Here is a 24,735-nt window from a genome sequence, read left to right as displayed (position 1 = left end):
TTTAGAAAGGAGCTCTTAGCAGTGAGGTCACTGCGGGGGGGAGGGGTGGTTACTGTATATTGATGTTCTGATGCTTTGGCTGGCATCAGAATCATCTAGGCAGGGGCTGGGAAGTTGGCTCAGTGGTAGAGCGCTTGCCTTGCATGCCTGTGGCCCTGGGTTCGATTCCTCAGCACCATATAAGCAAAAAGAAAAAAGCCGGAAGTGGCGCTATGGCTCAGGTGGCAGGGCACTAGCCTTGAGATGAAGAGCTGAGGGACAATGCTCAGGCCCAGAGTTCAGGCCCCGCAACCAGACCAAAAAAAAAAAAAAAGAATCATCTAGGCAGCTCTTAAAACTCCTTGTGCTGTTGGCCGAGTGCTGGTGGCTCAGGCCTGTATTCCTAATTACTCAGGAGGCTGAGATCTGAGGATCTTAGTTCAATGTCATCCCAGGCAGGTAAGTCCTTGAAATTCTTATCTCTAATCAACCACCAGAAAACCAGAAGTGGAGCTGTGGCTCAAAGTGGTAGGGTGCTAGCCTTGAGCAAAAGATTTCAGTGACACATGAAGAAATTTTCAACTTCTCTAGCCACAAAAGAAATGCAAATCAAAACAACATTGAGATTCCACCTCACCCCAGTGAGAATGGCTATAATCAAGCACTAATAACAACAGATGCTGGAGGGGATGTGGCCATTGTTGGTGAGAGTGTAAACCTGTTCAATACTTGGAAAGCAGTATGGAGTTTCCTCAAAAGACTCCACATAGAGCTCCCCTATGACCCAGAAAGCCCTCTTTTGGGCATTTACCCTAATGATCACAAACAAGACCATACCAAAGCTACTAACACAACCATGTTTATCACAGCATTATTTAGCATAGCTAAGATATGGAACCAGATGCCCCTCAGTAGATGAATTGATCAAGAAAATGTTACACACACACACACACACACATACATATAGTGGAATTCTATGCCTACATTAGAAAGAATGACATCGCCCCATTTGTTAGGAAATGGAAAGACTTGGAAAAAATTATATTAAGTGAAGTAAGCCAGACCCAAAGAAACATAGGTCCCACAGTTTCCCTTATTTGCAATAACTAGTGCATGTCTAGGACAAGCAGAAAAGGTCAAAAGCTATGTACATATGACCATATAAGATGATGTTAAGCAAAATGAATCCCAAGACAGGGACACAGTGTTTTTTTCTTTCTTGGTATTGTTTTTAATGTACTTATAATGCACTATATGATTCTTTTGTTTCTTTTGTATGTTTTTCCCCCACAGAAAAACCCCTATTTTCACTGTATTTGATTCCGATGTCCTGCGTCTTGTATATAGATTTTTATAATTTGAGGAGGGGAAGGGATATAGAAAAAAGCTTAAATAAGGATACAGGTTGACCCACTGTAACAATGAGATGCACAAGACACTCTGTTGAAAATGAACTTTACAATTTCTGGGGAGGGGAGGAGTTGGGCAGGTAGGGAGGGAAGGGATGGTAGGGGAAAAACAAAGGAGGAGGCTACAATGCTTGATAGGAAATGTACTCATTATCCTACTTGTGTAACTGTAACCCCTCTGTACAGTATTTTTACAATTTATATATATATATATATATATATATATACACACACACACACACACACACACATACAAGAGTTCAGTGACAGCTTCCAGGGCCCCACAACCAAAACAAATAAATTAAAAAACAAACAACAACAAAAAAAAACCTCGGTCCTCATTTTGTACCTAGGCCAAATTGCATGGCATCCTGTGGGCCCACAATCTAGTACCAGATAATTTCAGTATGCAGTCCTATTGTAAGGATGTGTACCCTCATATCATGAACAACAGGAATTTGTGATCCTTGAACTTGCCCTACATCCCAGTTATAAGATTGTCCATAATGGCATTTGGCATGTTAACCTAATTGGTTATTGGCTATTAAGACATCTAGTCCTTTGGTTGTGATCAACTTGTCTTTTGATTACCACATACTTTGATCACAAGGAAAGAGACAACTTGTTATATTGAATATTTATGATCTTCAAGTCAGCTATATTTTTAGCTATAAATGTACTAGAGGGCAAAGTTAATTAGTATTTTCATTTCCCCCTCACCTTGAAGGATGAAGATTTTTGCTTTCAGTATTGTCATTTCTAGGCTTTAAGATTACAGACTCCAAAGAATGGGTAGATAGAATAAAGAGAATAAAAGAGAAATTTTAAAGGGAGAAAAATCTGTCAGGTAGGCAGTCAAGGTTAACAGCAGCAGCAATAAGATATACTGGCCACATGGGTTCTTGACACAGTATAGTCAAAATGGAGGTCATTCTCACAAAACCTTGTGACTCTATTCTAATCAAGAGAAAAACATGAGCTAAACTCCAATGGAGGGACAGCTTACAAAACATATCAACTTGTCACAATTGTCAAAGTCATCAAGAATGGGTCTGAGAAACTGTCATCATTCAGAGGAATCTAAGAAGCCATGATGACTGAAAAAAGCCTGGTACCTTGGTTGAAATAGAATAGGAACTTTCATTGAAACTGAGGAAACATGAATCAAGTCTTTACTTAATAATCATGTGTCAGACATAGCACACTAATGCGAGATGTTAAAAATAGAGGAAATTGCACCTGGAGTAAATAGGGAGTGTAGGAAGAACTTTTCTGCAAATCTAAAATTACTAAAAAACTCAAAGGTTTAACAAATGTTAGAATTAATTACTAATGAATTATAGACCCAAATATAAAATGGAAATAGCAGAGCTCCTAGAAGAAAACAAAGGAGAAAAATCTAAATGATCATGGGTTAATGCCTTGAATCATAGTACCGAAAGTACTATGACTTGAGAGAAATAAGTGATAATCTAGACTTCATTAGAGTAGAAGGTTCTTAAGAGACGGAAATAATTGGCCAAGAAGTAAAAGAAAGTGTTTGCAGAGATATTTCTGACAAAAACTTAAACAAAATGTACAAAAACTTTAAAACTGAACAGTAAGAAAACAAACAATCCAATTAAAAAATAGAGAAAGCTTTCCCAAAGACAAAGCCCAGATGGCAAATGCATAGTCTGAAAAGATGCTCAGCACCATGTCATTAAAGGACTGCACATTAAAACAGGATGAGATACCAGAAACACTAACTGCAAACTATGGGCAGCAAAAGATAGGGAAAAAGTGAATGAGCTGCTCTTATTTATGGCTGTAGAAATACAAGATGGTAGGCCAATTAAAAAGACATCTTGGTAGTTTCTAACCTACAAATTATCAAAAACTACAGCAAACTAAATGAATTAAAAATGCATAGCTGGACACTGGTGGTACATGCCTATACTTTTACTGTGTACACTCATGTAAGAGGCTGAGATATGAGGATCGTGGTTCAAATCCAGCTCAAACAGAAGATCTTGGTGCTGGTGGCTACACCTGTAATCCTAGCAACTCAGGAGGCTGAGATCTGAGGATTGTGGTTCAAAGCCAGCCTGGGCAGCAAAGTCTGTGAGACTCTTATTTCCAATAAACTACTCAGAAAAAGCTAGAAGTGACACTGTGGCTCAAGTGGTCCAGTACTTGAGCACCAAGAGGCTAAGGGACAGTGCCTGAGTTCAAGCCCCAGGATTGGCAATGAATGAATGAATGAATGAATGAATAAATAAATAAATAGAGAACGCTTATGTGTACATTATGAAGCAAAAGAAGCCAATATGAAAAAAAATCTGCAAATTATATAATTTCAACTGCTTGGAATCCTGGCAAAGACTGTACTGTAGACACAGTGAAAAGATGAGCAGTTTCAAGGGCTTAGGGAAGAGGAATGAATAAGAAGATTTCCAGGGCAGTGAATCTATTCTGTAGGAGCCTATAATGGTGGATTCATGTCATCATCAACTTGTACAGAAGATTCAAACATGGAGAATGAACTACTGGGATAGTCAACTGGGGATTTCTAGGTGCTGTCACTTCACTGATTAAATATGCCAGTCTGGAGGTGGAAGGGGAGGAGGTATTCAAGTTTGTACTTTGGGCTCAATTTTGCTTTGAACCTTAAGCTTCTCTAAAAAGAAACATTTTATTTTTAAAAAATTCAGAAGAGTCTGCTGAAAAGATGAAAGCATGTGGGTTAAGACACAATAAAGATCTGATTGATCTGATGAAATCCTTCTTGTAGCTGTGGACTGAGTCATTAGCTGTTAGAAGCTCAGTGGGAGCAGGGGTGGAACCTGTTTTATTTCATTTCTTTCTGCACAGTCTGTCACAGTGTGTGGAACACAGAGACCTCCAGTATTAAATAAATAAATGCCACCTGCTCATGAACTTAAAAAATATTCTAACAATATAAATGGTCTCATTTTCACATATTTCTCCTGCACAATTTTTGTTCCTAATTAATTTTGTGTTTTAGTGTATATTTACATGTGTTTGACTAATGTTATCCACATACCTGAGCGCTTAGACACACAAGTACACACTTTCATACACATGGACATAACACATAGACAAATATGTACATACATGCACACCCATACACATACAACTGGAAGCGCCCAAAGATAGATTGAGCCTCATTACTATTTTTCATCTGCTGATACTTGTGCTTTGAATGCAGTATTAACACCGAATTAAATTGAAGCAAAGAAGAGTTTGCTCTGACATTTGACCCATTTTAAATCTCAAATGTAGGAATACTGATGTAACAAATCACAAATGATTGAATAGCTTTGTTCATTTAATTCAGTGTCTAAGTACATTTGGCAAGGGACCATTTTATCTCTGTACCTTCTTTATTGCTGGCCTGCATTTCTGAATGCATATATGTCTGATTTGTAACATCAAGACTATTGTTCAGCACCCACTTCTGTGAACGGAAGCCATTTTCCTGTGAAAGTTTTCCTGTCTGATAGCGGTTTATATCGATAATGTCCTAGGCCATGGGAAGGCAGCTGTGTCCTTTATCCTGTGGGTCCCTGAGTTTTGGAGCCTGGATGGACACAGTTCATTTCATAGCTATGGTCTGAAGCAAGTCTTAAAAAATACAGAACAGGCTTAACAATCTCTAAGAATCTCTTGCTTCAGTATTCTCTGTCCTGTTCCGTTTAAATTTAATAATCCAGTGGGTCCCTTCATTGGGAGCCAGTTGCCTTGCTCATGAATCTTTCTGACCACAAGATGGCGGGCTTTGTGCTGTTTTTCTCATTATCTAACAGCAAAAAGAACTGTAGGGATCCCTTATGCAGTTCTGAAATTTCAAATGAACAATTGCCGAAGAAGAAGTCTGATGAATGCAGTGTGGATTTTAAAGTCTGATTCTACAAGGTGTCCAACTGTTCTGGAGTTTTACAATAAAGGACATTTCTTTTCTTTTCTTTTCTTTTTGTATGGGAATACTGATTTAGACTGCATTTTAGGTAAATGCAAAAATTCCATGAGGAGATTAAAGACAACACAGTACTTTCATTTGTTTGTCTTTTTATTTTCTTTTTACATAATCAAAGATAGGAATTTTGAAATTTTCAATTGATATAAACTTTTACCATGTAGGCTCCTAGATAGTCATCAAAATACACTATCATTTGGGTAATTTTTGTTTTCATCTTTCATACTTAAGCATCTCAACCTTAATTTTTATTGTGTTTGTGTTTGTGTGTGTGTGTGTATGTGTGTGTGTGTGTGTGTGTGTGTGTGTGTGTGTGTGAATGTGTGGTAGGGGGAGAAGTTACTGGATTTTAAGATTTGATTCGAAGCAGAAGTTGAAAATCACAATTTATCTACTTCATACGCTGATTCAGAAAAAACAAGATTTCAGAATTCCTGAATTTCTAAGGAAAAAAACACACACATGCTCACACATACCCATATACATATGTGTATGTGTATACACACAATATACATGTGTATGGCAGTAGTATTGGGCTTGAACATAGGGGCTTGTGTTTGTTAGACAAATGCTCTCTCACTTGAACAATTCCATATCATCTCTGTGCATTTATAGTTTATTTTTCAGAGAGAATCTAGTGCTTCTGCCCGGTTTATCCTCAGACAAGGCTGTAATCTTTCTAACTTCACCTCCTGAGTAACTGGCATCACAACCATGCACCACCATGCTTGGACAGAAAATTAATTTCCTAAGATTATCTGCTTCAGGTAGATTCATGATTTTTCCAACTTACTCTGTTCAGAAGCTCATTCATTTCCATCACAAGTGTATTCAGATTGCCCTCTGCCAACTGAATGAGCTTCTCCGGGGCCCGCTGAGGTGAGAGAAGGTACTGAAAAGAGATTTCAGACCATATATATTTTAGCAAATGGTTTCTCAGTAATCACAGGGTTGAACAGAACACATTTTTCTTATATACACAAAGAACATAGCTTTTTCACCTTCAAGGAAAGAAAATAGAGAAACTACTTCAAGTAGGCACTTATCTACAGACTGCCATGCCAATTACTCAGGCAAATAGCACAAATTGCAGTCATTTATTGAGAAATTACTACGTACGAGGCTTTGCTGTTTTGTTTACTTTTTTCACTTCATGCTTACACAAACTCTATGAGATAACTATTACTCCATTTAGGAAATGGGCAAACTGTGGCTTAAGGAATATTAAAATTTTGAACAAGACCCCACAGCCAGTGATGGGTAGCATTCATTAAACCATTTGCTTCTTGAAAGCTCCTACTCCTTAGTCAGTAGCTAAGAAACAAAACAGTAGCCCTTCTAACAGCACAATGGAATATACACTTCTTCTTGGATCCTGACTCAGTTGACTAGCACAAGTCAAAGTGCTCTGCTATTCTGAAGAACCTCATATTAAGACACACTAGAACACCTCATGGTGGTGTGTCTATGGTTACCATGACTTGACAGCCTCAACATTTTCCTATCACATGTGTGGGCTCTTGGTGATCTTTTGTCTGGGTTCTGATGAATACTAGCTGACATGATGAAAACAACATAGCAAAGAGGTACCATAACTTGCTGAAGGTGTTAACATGTTAAATTGAGAAGCAGAGACACCAAATAATAGGTATACAGGGGAAGAACACAAACACAGGATCAGGATATATTGGAATTTAAAGAATCTCAAGGTCATGTTGATTAACCCAGAAAACTTTTGGCTAGGATGAGGTCACAGATCAGAATCTCTTCCACAGCAGTTTCTATACATTGTCACCCATTTTTTTAGTATTATTAAAAAATGATATCCAATTTAAAAGTTTCCTTTTCTGATGTGATGGCTTTTCTCTGTAAGTTTTTTCTACATAAATGGAGAATAACTGGTCAGCATTCTTTTTGTGAAAACTCTTTATATCCCTAAGTACTGGGACCACTGGGTAAACTCAGAGTCCTTTGCCTGCCGTTCAAGATAGTCCTTCATGTTTCTCTGCACTACTCAGGTCTCCTACCTTATCTTTCACTAGCAGGCCTGACTTCTAATACTTGCCAGACAGGAAACCCCTTTGCCTATGACTTTCTCAAGCACAATTCAGTGGCAAGAGTTTATATGGGCTAGGGGCCAGCAGGGGGCTTCACCACTAGCTGGTTGGGTCCTCTCAAGTAAGTACTTTTATATCTCTGTGAAGTTTACAAAGATGAGTTCATTCTCGCAGGCCCTGAAGTTGTACTGATTCTATTCAAACCTGGCTCGACATTTTGCAATCATGTAACCTGGTAGCCCATACAAACTTTCGTGTGGCGTAATTTCCCTCCATGTAAATATAAATACTATTTCTGATTTAGTTAAGTCAAACTGTTATAAAAAAAAGAAACTGGCCTAGCAAAGGTGTCTGGAATGAATTATTAAGTTCTGGAAGTTAGAAATCTAAGATCAAGGTATTCACAAATTTAATGCCTCATGAGGGCCAATAAACCCTCTCTCTCTCTCTCTCTCTCTCTCTCTCTCTTTCTTTTGCTTGGTAGCTGTTTAAAGGACATTAATACCACCATGAGGGCCTCATCCTCATACCCAAATGTGACCCTGATACTTCATAAATATCCCTGTTAAAATACCATCTTATTGAGTGTTAGGACTTGTTTTGGGTTTGTCTCTACAAGTGTCTATGTTGAAATGCTAGTTCCTACGGTAACAGTCAGAACGAAGGGCCTTGGGGAGCTGATTTGGTAATGAGGGTGGAGGCCTCATGTTTAGAGTCCTAGCCTGATAAAAGAGAATTCAGAGTTACTTCTTCTTTTCTTCTACCTCATGAGGACACAGAAGGTATCATGTGTGGAGAAGGATACCTCTGCACCCCAGTTGCAGAGTCTGGTTTTCCCTTGGGCTTCCAAGCTGCCTGAACTTTGAAAAGTAACTTTCTGTTGTTAAGAAGCTAATTACTTATGACATCTCATCATTGTAGCCCAAACAGAGGAAGGGGAAAGACATATTCAGTCTATGAACACTCATAATCCTTGAGGTTTCCATAAGAGTTATGCATGCTAATCCTTATAAGAGTTTCATTGCTTAGTTTTCCAGTAAGTTTTAGTCTTGCTATCATATTAGTTTTCTCTGGGAAGTAGGAATAACAATAGGGCTCTGATCATAGTTAAAGAATATATTCCTCAGACAAGTATCTGCCAGCATCTAGTGTATAAAAGTGATTTCTTTCTCTAGTCCTCATGAATCCTTATCTTCCTGTTAAAACAGACTTAAAGTATATAAGTATACTCTTATAATCCTAGAATTTAGAAGGCTGAGGTCGGGGTATTCTGAGTTTGAGGCCAGTCTGGGCTGCCTAGTATGATCTTGCTTCAAAGGAATAAAACAAAAAATATGTTTATCCTTCAAACTCCAACAAAATTATGTTATCATTAGTGGTATATTTCTAGTCACCCTGATTGTTACTGATTTTTTCCAATATTTGTACTTTATTGAGCTTCAATCTTATGTGTTATTGCTAATTTCTTAATTTTTGCCTACTATTTATTTAGCTAGATGAAAGCTAAAGTTTCTGAGGGTAGAAACAATACTGTAGGAGGCCAGAAATCCAGGGAACAAATGAACAACCCTATGTCATTCTATAATTTCTCAATAAATACTTAAAATAATTGACTGAGAGGGCAAAAGTAACCACTTTGCATCATTTAAAAAAAACCCCAATTCCCTAAACATTTCTTTCTATCTGATAAAAGCCTAAAAGTTTTAATAATGTTTTAGAATGCGGTGTCTCAAATCAGTGCTTATAGAAGTACTTGGAAAGTCACATGAGATTTTTAACCTTAGGTTTTCAATTTGACAATAACCTTCAGTAGTAATGTAAGCTTTTTAGGATTCCAGGCTAGGCAGCTGAGAGATGATTCTGCCACCCAATCTCAGGAATTACATGTGTATATGTGTCTGAGCCTAGGCCAACTGAGCACAGAAGTCACGTACATTTGTCAAATGACGTCCAAGACTCCTTACAAGGAGCGCTCCACATACACTGTGGGAGGGGAGGGAAGCGAGTCACCCCCCCCCCTCGCATGCAGTGGCAAGAACCTGTAGGGGAAGTAGTCAATATCATAGTCTTGTTGCAAGAAGCCAAAAATCATATAATTTTAGATTTATGTTTTTAATTTGAATTTTATTAGTTTTTGTCGGCTTTCATAAGTATTAATTTGATTTTATGGAGCTATAAGTATAAGTAGTACATATCTGGTTTTATGTTTGCACATCTTTAAGTCACATAATAAAACTGATTTAGGCCAAACAATGGGCACGTGTGGGGGCTGGGTTTGTGAGATCCTTTGCCTTTAATAGCATTCTGCATATTATAGTTTATAAAGTCTCTGAACTTTCCTAACAGCTGCTTCCCTTGATTCAGGGCAGTTGAAAAAGCTTGTACCAATTATGGCCAATATCTCTTGGGATGCCTCTGCCATCTTGGCGTAGCCCTGGCTGCTACTGCTCCAGCCTACCTTTAATTCCTGAGTTGTATTTTCAATACCATACAGGATTTTATATGGAGCAGGCAGTGGGCCGGTGAGGTTGATGTTCATGGCCATCTGCTCCAGACGAGCCAGGTCACCGAGAAGAACACCCGTGCATTCATCTCCACAAACTGCAAAAGGGAAATGACAGAGAATATTTACTTCTGCAGAGATCCTAGCCAGATGTTCAAGGATTTCAGCTATGAAAGAGTTGATGGTCCAGGCTGAATTCTGAGAAAGGTAGTATTTCTCATCTCAGATTATTAATTCTATCTGAAAGATGATGGATGAAAGAAAATAGATGATAATGAAAGAGCAGGAGTACCTGTCACCTATAACTTAGTCGTATGGAACATGACAAAAACAGGAGGACTTAAGAGGAGGGGGAAAAAACCCAAAGGATTTCTTTTGGGGTTGGGGAAGGAAGTATATTGTAAAGCAGTAAAGAAGAAATTGGATGCTAAAAATAAAATTGCAAATAATTAGAAGTGCCCACATGAGCAATCTAGCCTCATAGATAAAGAAGCAAACACGTTCAAGATATGAACTATGCAATGCCATATTTTACTGCCCTGCCCAGAACCTGTGAGAATTTGGTCTGCAGATGAATCATGAATTACATACCAAAGTTATAGAGATTATGAGGTTGACATATTTTCAACAGAATTTCTTCAGTCAAAAGGGAAGTATTTTTTTTCCTTTTACAAATTATTTTTTTCTTGTCTTGATATTTATTTAGTTTCCTTAGCCTGCTGCATATGGTCACTCATAATTACATGAAGCTTCCCAAATCCTCAAGCATCCTTGGAGAGGAACTGTATCCAATTTTATAGATAAATAACTACTACCAGTCAGAAGAGGTTTGCTTTTATGTATCTGAGAATGATAATATTGTACCTACAGTCTTTTCAATGATTAGAAAGGAGAACTAATCACATTGGACAGTAGTGGGCAGGACTGGTCCGTGAGGCGATATAAAGAAAAATGTGGGTTTTGTTTCTTCATTACTAAATTAATCTCATAACCAGTAATGTATTTTTCATATGTGTGTGTGTGTGTGTGTGTGTGCGTGCATGTGTGTGTACGTATGTTTGTGTCTGTGCTGGTACTGGGACTTAAACTCAAGACCTTGTCACTGTCCTTAGTTTTTTTAGCTCAAGGCTGGTGTTCTATCATCTGAGTTGCAGCTCTGCTTTGGGTTGTTTTGATAACTGATTGAAGATAAGAGTCATGGGTTGACTTGGAACCATGATCCTTAGATCTTAGCCTCCTGAGTGGCTAGGATTACAGGTATAAACACCCAGCTTAGTCATGCACATATTCCTTTTGAGAAAGATTAAATATATATATATATATATATATATATATATATTTCACTTCACACATATTAGTTTTACATGGCAGAGAAATGTGGTCTATCTTTATACCATAGGAGGTATACTACTATATTTATGGTATGGATAGATCTATGTCCACAATTACCTTTTATTTCTTTACTTGTTAGTTTTTTTAAAACACAGTTACAATTTCTATTTTATATCCTATGAATAGAGGTATCAAAACTATACCTGTATGAAGAAAATATATCTTATGGAAAATACTAAGATTGGGAGCAGCATTGGATCATGCCCCAAACTGGCAGGAATTCAATTAGTTCTCTAAATAGCACTCCCTTGAGTGGCTTAATGGAGAGAAAACCATTAGCATAGCTTGTAAACAAAGAGAAGCTGTACGGAGGGTGATTTTTTGATAGGACAGCAGTTAGAGGTGAGTTATCTTCTCCCTTCACAGGGACTAAACTGCCCCAGCAGGGCTGTTAATAAATCAGCTCCTTGCAGGTGATGCCTTTAAGAGAAGAGCACCGTCTGCTGGGCTTTGCAAGCTCCTGGCACTTCAACAGTGAGTGAATAACAGGCTGTGGACATAGGAGAAGTCTGGAGCTAGAGCTGTGTTCATTATCCTTCCATTCAGAAGGAAAGAGAAATTAGACATTGTGGAATCTCAGTAAAAGGAAGAGAGCAAGTTCCAGCAGACCTGTGTACATTTATACATGCAACTCTAAAGAGAAACCCAACACAGGACACAGTTAAAAGCCAAACTGACTGTTTCAACATGGATTTAGTCCAGCATGTAGGCCTCTGAATGAGAACTTGCAGTACTCAGAAGACTCCAGCATACCCAGGTTTCTTATATGGGAGATGACTGAAGTCTCTGGCTTCTGATTCTTTGCTGACAAGCTCACAGGCAACACAGATAACTGCTATTTTGTGTGTCATGCTTGGAACAGCAACTAGACCAGCACTCTGAACAATGCCTGGGTGCTTACTGAAATGCATAATCCTGGTGTTACCTCAGTCTGTGTTTTAGAAAGAGTCTGGGTGCTCTATGCCAAGGAATGTTGGGAAAGTTCTGCTAGAGATCAGTTGTTCTTAGCTCTGGCTGCACATTAGAATCACAAGAACACTATAAAACACAGATACCCAGCCTACACCTCTCCTGAAACTGATTTAATGAGTCTGTGGTAAAATCAGTACTCCTTCAAGATTCTAGATGGCTTGGTGCTGGTGGCTCATGCCTCTAATCTTAGCTGTTCAGGAGGCTGAGATCTGAGGACCAGTTTGAAGACAACCCAAGCAGGAAAGTCTGTGTGACTTTTATCTCCAACTAACCATTAGAAAATCAGAAATGGTGCTGTGGCTCATAATACTAGAGAACTAGCCTTTGGTAAAAAAAAAAACAAAACAAAAAAACCCTCAGAGATATAGCACCCAGGCCCTGAGTTCAAGCCCTGTGACTGAAAAAAAAAATTCCAGATGATCCTATCTTGTATCAAGGGATTAGAACCTTTGGAACAGATGAGAAGCAGGGATGCACAAAGCTAAAAGAGGTAAGAACTTGGGGGAGGCCCTTCTGCTTTTTTCCCTGTCTACCTAGGGCACTTTAGCTTTGCCCTCTTAGCTGCCTGTGTGAAGGTTAAATGTTCAAATGAGACTTCCTCAGAGGAGAAGACCCGGATGACTCAAAGTTACTGTTACCTAGCTCCTTATCAAGCACTCTTGCACACTTTTGCTTTATTATCTTTCTTTTTTCCTTTCTTGATTAGCATACATTAATCACATTAATTTGAAGCCTGGGGCCCTGGGGTCAAACCCTAGTACTATGAAAGGAAGAAAGAAGGAAAGAATGAAAGAAAGGAAGAAAGAAAGAGAGGCAAGAGAGAGAAGGAGAGAAAGAGAAAGAAGAAAAAGAGAAAGAGAAAAAGAAAGGAAGAGAGACATGAAGAAAAAGAAAGAGAAATGAAGAAAGAAAGAGGAGAAAGGAAGAAAAAGAGAAAGGAAGAAAGAGAAAGAAGAGAGAAGAGGGATAGAGAAAGGAACTAGAGGAAAAATAGAAGAGGAAGAAGAAAGAAGGAAGAAGGTATAAGAAGAAGGGGGAGGAGGAAAGAATACAAAGAGGAAGAGGAAGAAGAAAAAGAAGAAGAGGAAGAGAGGAGAGAAGTAGGTAGAGAACCAGTAGGAAGAAGAGAAAGGAAAGGAAGGAAGGATGGAAGGGAGGAGAAGGGAAGGCTGTTCTGATATCTACATCAAGATTTCATTGGTGAGTTTGTCTAGGAAAAAACTGGAATGGAGGGGAGGAGGATGAGAAAATAGGTACAAGCATCACCAAGAAAGAAACAACATATTTAGGTTATGGGCCACATCAAGGTGATGATCACTTCTGGGTTGGAGTTCTGTTTTGGGAAGATATATCCAGATAATAATTAGTAATTTGGTTTTTTATTGTTATTTCAAGATACTGAATAGTGCTTGATGCCTTTTGTGTTATCTCTAAGTAGTTGTACAAAAGATTTGCCACTTAACAAAGCCATTTATGAATAAATTGTATCTTGATCAATGTCACCCCGTTCTTTGCTCTCATCTGCCTCTCCTCTCTCCACTCTTTCCCCTCATTCTTGTTAAATTTTTATGACATACAGTCCACTGAATTCTCCCCCTCTTCTCTTCATTCATCTGCACCTTTCCCTTTGACCCTACCCTACTCATTTCAAATACCTGTTACCTTATGTTATTTTGTTGATCTTTGACTTTGCCTTTCTAAGGAATTCTACTATTTGAGTGCTCCTTTAAATCTACCATAATATGCTTTTTAGGGTAGTTTGTTCTTCAAGAATCCAATGCTATCATGCTGGGTGCCAGTGGCTCACGCCTGTAATCCTTGCTACTCAGGAGGCTGAGATCTGAGGATCGCAGTTCAAAGCCAGCCTGGGCAGGAACATCCATGAGACTCTTATCTAAACTAAACTGGTGCTGTGGCTTAAGTGGTAGAGCACTAGACTTGAGCTGAACTGCTCAGGGACAGCTCCCAGTCCCTGAGTTCAAGACTCACGACTGACAAGAAAATAAAATGAAAATCCATTGCTATCATTTTGTCCAATGTATTTCTAATGTACAACTTACCTATTTCCAAGAAGGAGTTAGATCCGATTATTGATAATATACAGTTTAACTCTTTGCTAGAAGGTCCTAGAAATTTCCAGAGATCATACCTACCATTTTCTGAGTTTTCACTTTATGCAAGCATAATAAACCAGAGTCTAGAAAGAAGAACTAAGTCTGACTAACTGCAGCACTCTGCAGAGAAAGTTGCTAAGCTACAGTGCCAAGAGGCATGGTGAATACTGGTTTGTTTTTCTTCTACCCAGGCTTATCCTTTTTTGTTTGTTTGTTTGGTTTCTCATCTTCAGTTGTTGAAATTAAAATTTACTTAATTGCTCTTTCAAGAGCTAATCTGTTCCATTTTATTGCTGCGGTGTCCAAAAGATTATTATCCTATGTTTCATGGTTCCTGGATTTGCTTTTAGGGGAACAAAGTGCAAGAAAATTTGGGTAAGTGAAGGTAGATTTTATAGTATGCTCTAAGTAAAATCCCAACATCTCTTTCACCTGGTCAGGAAGATATATGAATACAGAGCCACAGGGATTTTGCCAAAGTTTCAGTAGAAGTGTAGCTTGAGCAATTATCAGGCTAAATATGTGGAGAATTGTGCCCTTTATGTAATGGTTTGCTATTTTATTCTGACACAAAATATTTTACTTTCACTACAAGTTACTTTTATTTGCCCTCAAAAAGTCTGAAGTATCTGACACCAGACATTGGACATGGAATGCAAATGCAAGTAGATTTAGATCAGAAGAGTGTATCGTGACATGGGATAGTCACATTGTATAAAGAATAGTTCTTTGATAAAGGTGCCATTCAAACTAACACCCATCTCCTAATCAAGGTTCCAAATGACCTCTTCAAACCACTCTCCTAACTCAGCAATACAGATAAGGTTATAAAGTGAGATTCTGCCTAAAATACAGGAGTGCAAAAGCAAGTATTTCAAGACTATGATTATATTTTACATGACTAAGTGTTTCTGAGGTTTTGCCTATAAAAGTGTCAGGATAAATTTGTGTCTAATATTAACAAATGCAGTACTAAATTCAGATCGTTAGAGCTGGGCATGTGCAAGGGGCAAATCATGCAGCTAATATTACAGATCTTTCTGTTAGCAATTAGTACAAGATATTATATTTCCACCAGAGTCCCCCATGCATAATAATTACTAGCTTACTGTCACAAAAAATTCAAAGCTGCATTCAAACCAAAGAAGCTGAGGCTGAATTGAGGATGGGGAGCATTTTTGAAAAGGCCAAATCTTTAACCAGCTGTAGGTAAAGATAAATAAATTGTCTACTCTGGTCAGCTAGGGGTGAAAGTATATCTTTTACATATTTACATCTTAATGTAAATTTAGAAGTGATTATTCAAGATGAATGACAATGATAGATCACTGTTCTTGGATTTTATATCTCTTTCTCTTGATCCTTTAAAGAAAAAGCTTTTAGATTACTGTACATGTTGTGTTTATTAAAATGAACTCATTTATTGTAGATGATTGGTAAATATATATGTAAAAGTTTGATTCTGACTCACCAAGAAGGTTTGCTTATACCTGTTATTTGCCATTATTACTATTATTATTATTATCATTAGGAGGAAGAGTAATAGCAGTAGTGGTAGTAGTAGTAGTAGTAGTACTAAGGTTTGGATTCAAGACCTTACATCTGCTAGGCAAGCACACTATCACTTGAACCATACCTCCATCCATTTTTGCTTTAGTGAGTTTTCAGATCAGGTCTTATACTTTTCCTGGGACCACCTCAGATTACAATTTTTCTACTTTAACCTTTCTAGTAACTGTAATGACAAACATATGCCTCAATATCTGGCTTATTTAGGGACTCCCTTTTGCTTGGCTGATTTTGAACTACAATCTTATCCCATTCTCACTTGCTTCTGGATTACAGGTGTACACCACATACGTAGCCTCTATTATATCATTGACGGGGTAAAAGGGTATTCTGTAGGTTTTACCTGAAACTGATCAACTTGTCCATGTACCAAGTCATGAAATGTAAATATGCATACTATTTAAATTAAACCAAATTACCAAAAAAATGTGAAAACAAATTTTCTATGGCTTCAGGAGAATATAGCTTTTCAAATACCAAATAGAAAACTTTGAAATTTTGAAAGCACTATAACTAATAATAGTGAAATAAGAAATAGTTTTTACCTATCTAATATTCCCTACATGGATTCTGTTTAATTTTCAGGATCTTCTCTAAGGTTCACAACTCTGTGAGGCAAGACTTACTAATATTCTCCCCACTTCTTTATTGTGCCATATTGGGGCTTGAACTCAGGGCCTGGGCCCTATCTCTTAGCAATTTTTTTTTTCATTTAAAGCTGGCATTTCACCACTTGAGCCAGAGCTCTACTTCTAGCTTTTTGGTGGTGAATTAGAGATAAGAGTCTCATGGATACTGCTGCTGGTGTTGGCTTTGAAACATGATTTTCAGTTTTCAGACTCCTGAATAGGTAGGATTAACAGGCCTGAGCCTGGTACCAGCAATATCTCCAAGTGAGGAAAAAAAGTCACAAATCAATATATTTACACATCTACAAATAAGGCATAAAGATTTAAAGAAAACTAGAATGTAAGGCAATTATAAAAGCGGCCATCACTGACTTAAAGGATCTAGCCTTAGTGGTGATTAGTAAAAACTGGAATTCAACCTAAGGTAAGAAAATATTTCACGAGAAACTAATGAGATGCTCAATGAATGCCTTTGAAAACAGCCATGGTAATGTGTATGGTTGAGATTTATTGAGCATCTAATACACTTAGATTCTTCACATATATGCATGCGGTGTCTTTCTTTCTGCAATGAAATCTGATTTAGAAAAATTAGTTAATCTAACGACACATTATACTTTCTGTAACTCCCCCATAGGTCCAGGTTACTGCATGATTTGAGGAAGCCACAGAAGAAGAGAATGTTAAATTATAAAACTTGGACCTTTACCATGTGATTCTTATTTATTTATTTATTTTTTGTCAGTTGTGGGGCCTGAACTTTGGGCCTGGGCAGTGTCTCTCAGCTCTCAGCTCAAGGCTAGCACTCTACCACTTGAGATAAGTGCCACTTCGGACTTTTTCTGCTTATGTGGTGCTGAGGAATGGAACCCAGGGCCTCATGCATGCAAAGCAAGCACTCTACCACGGAACCCCCTTCTCAGTCCCACCATATGATTCTTTAAGAGAAAAAAACCTTATTATGGCCTAGCCTGAATTAAAAAACCAATGTAGGATTTAGATGCACTTCAAATAATTATAGCTTGAGTGAAAATAAAGGCAATAGTGACCAACTTTTATTGTTTATGACATTTTAGTTTTGTAACTCCTTAATTTATGAGAACAGCTTTTCCAATGTGGCATAAAGACCACTGAGACTGATCCTGAGTAGCTAGAAAAATTATCCACAATCACAGTGACAGTTGCTTTGTGCATGGGTAGCATGGATCAATACCAACCAAATTAATGACAGGAAAACCAAGTATCTTTTACTAAAGAACCAAATGAACAGAAACTATAAGGAAGCTGCTTTAACAGAAACAAGAAAGTTGCATAATGCCATAATCTGAATACCTTCTTGGCTGAGAGCACTAGGAAGCTCTTCATTGAAAATTAAAACAAAAAAACAACAACAACAACAAATTCCTGCTGAGTCAGATTAAGCTGTGTATCTTAGAAAATTAACAAGAGAGAAAAACTAACTTGTGTAATCCATGCTCATAATTTAAATGACTTTGTTTTTTATCAATACAATCAAAATCTTGCTTTCTATAGTCAGCATCATATTCAAATGCAACTTGACAAGTGTTTCTCTTACTGTTTATGTTTTCTTTTCCCTTCATCCAGTCCCTTCCAAACTAACACTGTTAGGCCTTATAAAATCCCACTGTGATCACAGATAATAAAACAGGCCTATAGATATACAACATGCCCGGTGAATGTATTCTTCAGTCCGTGATCTAATTTACCTTGAGGATATAGCAGCATTGTGCATAGAGAACTCAGAAGGGTCAGAGTTTAGTCTTCATTTGTGCCTTACTCTGCTAGAGTCGTTTCAAATCTAGTAGTAAAAACTGAGTGCTTGGAAAGAATAGCATTTTCCCAAAATGCAGAAATTATCAAGATGAGAAAGGAAGAACACTCTTAAAGTATTCTGCACAATATTTCTTAAGTTGAAGAGGGTAAGAGGAAACATTTGTAGAATTAAGTGAAAGTCACTAAAACTGAAAGAGGGTAGCCTAAGAAGCATCTAGAAGTAGAATTACAAACTCTTTAGAAGAAAGGTTTGGGCAAAAAATCCTATAAAAGAAAAAAGTATCTCTATATTACCCCAGGACACAGCACCTAAAGTGAACACATAGATAGCAAATGCAAATGAACACTGAAAAATTGGTGTAACTGTAAGAGGAGAATCAATATATTTATTAAAATCATAGAGGTCCTTTGAAAAAAATCCACATTTGTGACAGGAATGAATTGTTTTCTTATGATAAATTCTATTGAAATGGTGAACAAAGGAAAGATTATCAACAGAAAAAGAATTTGAAGTTATTGTTGATAAATAGAATTCAATTTCCCTTTAAAGTAAATCTTCATCTGGGTGCTGGTTAGCTACTCAGGAGGTTGAGCTCCCAGAATTTGGTTTGAAGCCAGCAAGGAAGAAAAATAGGTGACACACTTGTGACTAATTTAGCATTAAAAAGCCAGAGTGAAGGTGTGGCCCTACGGTCAATTATTGTTATTTATCATACTTGAAAATGGTGAACCATATCTGTATCAATAACAAAAGATTATTGATGCATATGATGAGTTACCTTTAATTTCTCCATCTACTTACATGCTCATCAATTTTAATTAAAAACAGTTGAAACATAAAGAAAAAGTTAAAAACCTTCTCTTCCCAAATATACCCAGTTTTAGAGTACTGATACATTTTTAAAATTTATTCTTATCTTCTAAGTTCACTCATAAAGACAGAGCAGAAGCAAAAAGTATTCTAAGTAAAATGCTGTTAAGATGTGAACACATACAAAATGTTAAGTCCAAACATACTGGCATGCATAAATGTGATTAAATAGGTTAAGTAGTGAAATAAAGGGCACTGAAATAAATTTCTCTATAGAAAGCAATACCATAGTTCAATTTTTCTTCAACTTTACAAATTACATATTTTAGCTTGGAATAAGATCTAAGAATTATATTATATTCAACTCTTGATTTCAATGTGCTTTCACTGTGGCATCCCTGAGGCCAAACGAGTTTCAATAAGAGAGAAAAAAATAAAAAGAGCAGAAAAAAGCAAGCAAATCACTCTCTATTTGTTGATTTGTGTGTTAAACTACTTATAAACACTTGAACAAACACTTCTTAACTTTAAAGTTAGGAAGCAACATGCCCTGGGATTTCTGTAAAACTGCGGGGGGGTGTCTGTTATTCAAGATTTAATGTGCCTGTCTAGCTGATTATGAATTGAGAAGAATTCTGAAAAATTTAATACACTTGGATCTTTAATCTGTCACAAAGGCAGTGCCAAGTTTAGGCAAAATTGTAAACCCCGAGATGAACAAAAATCTAAAATAAAACTTGCCTCTGAGCGCTTTGTAGTGGGTTTGCAATGAAATGTCTAAAGCCTGCTGAGGATTTCCTCAGCTCAGCAGGATGGAGACAAAACCAGCAGGCCAGAGCAGGAGATGGGCAGACAGTGTGAGAAAGAGTGAAGGGGAAAGGTAGCTACTGAACATAGGAGGAAGTCGGTCTTCCTGACTGGAAGAAGACAGAAGTGGAAGACCGACTTGGAGAACTAATGAGGAAGTTAGTATACGTACAAACACACTCCGGGCCCTCGCGTGCATGCCAGTGCTCACAGCCATCACACTTCCTTCCTGTGGATCCAGGACGGCACGTGCAGAGGCCTGTGACCAGGTCACAGGGGACAGGCAGTGAGCCATAGGGGTCACACTCACATTCTTGGCAAGAGCCTCCAGGGCTGCTTGGACTGCCCGTGTAGCCAGGGGCACACCTGGAGGGGAACAGGGACAAAATATAGGCAGTAAGTGACAAGTCAGATTTCTAGAACATTGTGTGTGTGTGTGTGTGTGTGTGTGAGAGAGAGAGAGAGAGAGAGAGAGAGAGAGAGAGAGAGAAAGAGAGAGAGAGAATGTCATTCTAAATGAAGTAAAACTGATATTGAAAGTCTGTAGAGGCTGGGGATATAGTTGAGTGGTAGAATACTTGGCCAACATGTCCCACATCGTGAATTCCATCCTCAATCCGTTGATCAATCAATCAGTGATCATTAAACCTGCCCCATCATAAGCCACATAGTAAATATCATACTTTTTCAAGAAGCAAAACGAAACTGATGATGTGAAAAAGAAATTTGTAAGTTTTGGTTGTAGTTGATGGAATTCAAAATTTCATACTACAGTACTTGAGTAGCAATTATTTTGAAACACCACTCTACTAAAGAGAACAGGGTTACAGATGGAATTCTTTTCAATTGGGCCGGGATGCACTGCTTCATCCCAAGTGGGTTGTAATGTCTGCTTTGTGGTCCACAGCATGTCCCCAGAAGTCCAGTTCATAAACTTGTCTTACTATTCTCTTCTTAAAATTAGAGATGAATAAAATTACACTTTAGTTCCTGAGCCTTCTTATACCAGTGCATTTTAGAGATCAAAATGACCTAACAAAATAATTTATTAATTTTACTAATGAGGAACAAGAGGCAAGTTGAATGGTAAGAAGTTGCTCAGCTATTCTATGTAATTGCAGCATAATTTTATTTTCTACTACATCTTCCTTAGGTTGTATTTTTCATTATTTGTCTGGAAAACAGGTCCATGTGACTAAGCAGGATATTGAGAAACTAGAAAGGAAATGTGAAAAGTTCAGAAGGAAATCAGATTGGATTAACCCCACATTCAATCTATCCCCTAGCTCTCCCATGCACCCATTCATGAAAGTAGGTGCCATAATACTGGACCATAATACTGGACAATTGCTAACTACAAGACTGTAGCAAGGCCATAACTTTTTGCTTTGCCTAGGAGATCCTCCATTACATACTGTTCTGGTTTACTTATTAAAAACATTTCCTCTCCATAGTTACAGTGTCCCTGATTAGATAATAAATTATAAATATCAAAATAAAGACAGCCAATATATACAACATTTATTTTACAAGTAATGAGGATGCATAGAAGCAGAGAGTTAATAGGAGGTTGGACACAAATGTTTAAAAACTACTTGGATAACACAAGAACATCTTTAGCAGTCTAGGATCATACAAATTTGCATATCTGTTTATGAAAGTTAATTTATCCTGTACTAGTTAGAAAACACAGCACACAATGAAACTATCTGTGACATTAAGTCCTTATACACCTCCATATTTGATTGTTATTTTCTTTCTAATATATAATTACAAATGTTCGAAGGAAGTATTAAATAAATCTTCTTGAATTGTTTCTTAACCTTTGCAGGTGAAATAATTATATTCAAAGCAGGTTCTGATTGATTAAATCTTCAACGAGCTTATTACAGGAGTAATGAAGATAAAGGATGGGGAGGGATTTCCACTTTACAGGGACAATAAAAAGATTTAAGCAGTTTTAGACCTGAGCTGAGTTTAGGTAGGTCATAAGGTGATGTAAATGATTTAAGAAGCTCTCACATGTAGAACAAATTTATCTGGAAGGTTACAATAAAATTTTAACTAAGACCTTTGGTTCAATTTAGCTGAATAAAAGCAATTGTTCAAGGAAATATAACCTGATCATTTAAGTGTTAGAGATGATGAATGCAAAGCCATAACAACACCTGAAAACTACAAAAGCAGTTCAAACCATTTCACTTAGATAGTGTGTGATCCTCTCATCTATAGGCTTTATGAACTGTCAACTCTTATTGATTAAACATTAATGGATACTTAAAAATAGATTTCTGCAAACATTCTGCTTTAAGACAATAATCATCATCTTGGTGTGGCTTTCTAGTCTATTCTATACACATGCTTTTGTAGATAGTGGTATTTCCAATTTATAAATGTAGCTACATTATAAGTCATTTTTCAAATTATTATAGATAATCCGTTTGGTATATGAGATGTTTTCAATGGTTATTATATTGTTTGTAAGAGTATAAAATAAATATTAGCCTAAGCATGAATGCCCAAACATGCTGGTAAACATAAAACATATATTTTTATAATCTATAATCTAGTTATAAATGACATATGCATCTGCAAAACAGATGAAAACATTTTTGGATTTTATATTGAAGATTTTTTATTTCATAATATAGATTTTAGATTCTATACTGTATGCATATATTGTGGTTTTCGATTGTATTTTGTGATTTTTGTATTGTGAGCAATTAAATGCAAGAATTTTTCCTGGCATGGAAAATGAAGGCACTGTTAACAATATATGCAAGGGCTTGATATTTTGTTTTAAAGTAACTACATAAAGATTTCTTTCTGAAAATAGATGCTACAAAACTTACAGAAATTTCTTTGCAATTTTCAAAACTTAAAATCTAATTAACTTTTTTTTACATTACTTTTTTTATTGTGAAAATACTGTACAGAGGGGTTACAATTACATGGGCAAGATAATGAGTACATTTCTTATCAAACATTGTAGCCTCCTCCTTTATTTCCCCTTCCCATCCCTTCTCATCCTCCCCCGCTCCCCCAATCCTCTCCGCCGCCCCCCCCCACCAAAGTTGTAAAGTTCGATTTTGACATAATGACTTGTACTTCTCATTGTTGCAATGGGTCCACCTGTATCCCTATTTAAACAATTTAATTAACTCTTAATTTCATGTTATCATTGCCCATATAATCAGTGCTGGTTATATTCCAGAAAATCCTGAACTTGGTGGTAATAAAAATTATGCTAGTTAACTTCTTCAAAACAGATTTATAATTCAGAAATCTTAGAACACCCCAGCAAAGGAGTAGGTAAAGCAGGACATGGAAAAGAAAGAATATAAGGAGGAGGCTACAATGCTTGATAAGAAATGTACTCATTATCTTGCCCATCTAATTGTAACCCCTCTGTACAGTATTTTCACAATAAAAAATAAATATTTTAAAAAAGAATATAAAACTTCTGGACAATAAATAAAATCTCAATGATTGTTCTGCTTTGAGGCATAGGAGATGGACTTTGGTACCATCACATTCATTAGTGATTGCCTATGGAGCACCAGAGGAAGGTACAGTTAAACCCCTTTTGTTCTGCTTGGTGGCAAAAGGACTTCTATGTAAGTACATAAGGAAGGCACCATCAGTGTCCTGTTTATACCCTGCTGTCATTGCATCAATACCAGTGTTATGTAGTTGAAGCACTAGCTGTTATTTATATTATAGATGAGAAATATGGCATTCAACTTAGTTGGTAGAACTAAGTTAAGTCCATGGAACTCTAGAAAATTTTTATATAGCTATTATCATGACAATATTATTCTATATATATCATGTTCACAGTGAATGTTGTTCTATGCGATGCCAAGACATTGAAAGTGGTGGTGACAAGTTTGGATATCTAGGACATGGGTCTTAGAAATATATATTTGGAAGATGAGAATATAACCTTACTGAATAGTCAGTCCAGAATCAGATTCCTCCGATTACCATTTATATTACATATAAGATTAAACTGAATAAGTATACACATACCTTATCAGATTTTATTATTTGTGACTACCAAGGAAGACTTGGAATAGCATGGCATGTCTGTCAAAGATGAGATCTAAATAGCAAGCACTTTATTGTTTGGGCAGTAACTAACGAACAATTCCTGACACCTTTTCTGAGTTGTATTTTGTGCCTGTTGGGTAGGACCATAGTACTAACAAAGGTGACAGGTGGCCAGTTAGTGCTACATTGCATTTTACACTGAGCTAACATGAAAATATAGGGCCAATTTTTTTTATTGTGAGAATACCGTACAGAGGAGTTACAATTACATGGGCAAGATAATGAGTACATTTCTTATCAAGCATTGTTGCCTCCTCGTTGTTTCCCCTTCCCATCCCTTCCCATACTCCTCCCCTCCCCTCAAGGGCCAATGTTTTATCATTGCTAACAATGGATAAATCTTTGAAGCTGGTGGAATATTTCTTCTTAGAAAGTTTATATATATATATATATATGTTACAAACTTACTTCCACATACTAATATGTATGCCCCAACATAAATATGATAGTTATAAGAAATTTGGAATTTGTAAGAGAGTCTGAACATAATATAAAAGTCAATAAATTTCTTTGAGAGCAAGAATACATCTGTAAGAATACTTTTGAGGGGCTGGGGAGGTGGCTCAGTGGTAGAGCGCTTGCCTTGCATGCATGATGCCCTGGGTTC

At 37.1% G+C, this 24,735-nt stretch overlaps 1 protein-coding gene across 1 annotated transcript in view; it reads right to left on the bottom strand.

Annotated features, from left to right (window-relative positions):
* Positions 1-24,735, bottom strand: part of Lama2 (laminin, alpha 2) — a 544,126-nt gene that overhangs the window by 123,731 nt on the left and 395,660 nt on the right. The window contains exons 32-34 of the mRNA XM_013026778.1: positions 20,188-20,381; positions 9,883-10,025; positions 6,161-6,259 (exon numbers count right to left, since the gene is read on the bottom strand). Of these exons, the coding sequence (XP_012882232.1) occupies positions 6,161-6,259; positions 9,883-10,025; positions 20,188-20,381 (436 nt within the window). The remainder of the gene's footprint in view (positions 1-6,160; positions 6,260-9,882; positions 10,026-20,187; positions 20,382-24,735) is intronic.

This window comes from Dipodomys ordii, unplaced genomic scaffold, assembly GCF_000151885.1.
Source record: "Dipodomys ordii isolate 6190 unplaced genomic scaffold, Dord_2.0 Scaffold97, whole genome shotgun sequence".
In the NCBI taxonomy this organism is placed as follows: Eukaryota; Metazoa; Chordata; class Mammalia; order Rodentia; family Heteromyidae; genus Dipodomys; species Dipodomys ordii.
This window is presented reverse-complemented; position numbering and strand designations above follow the sequence as displayed.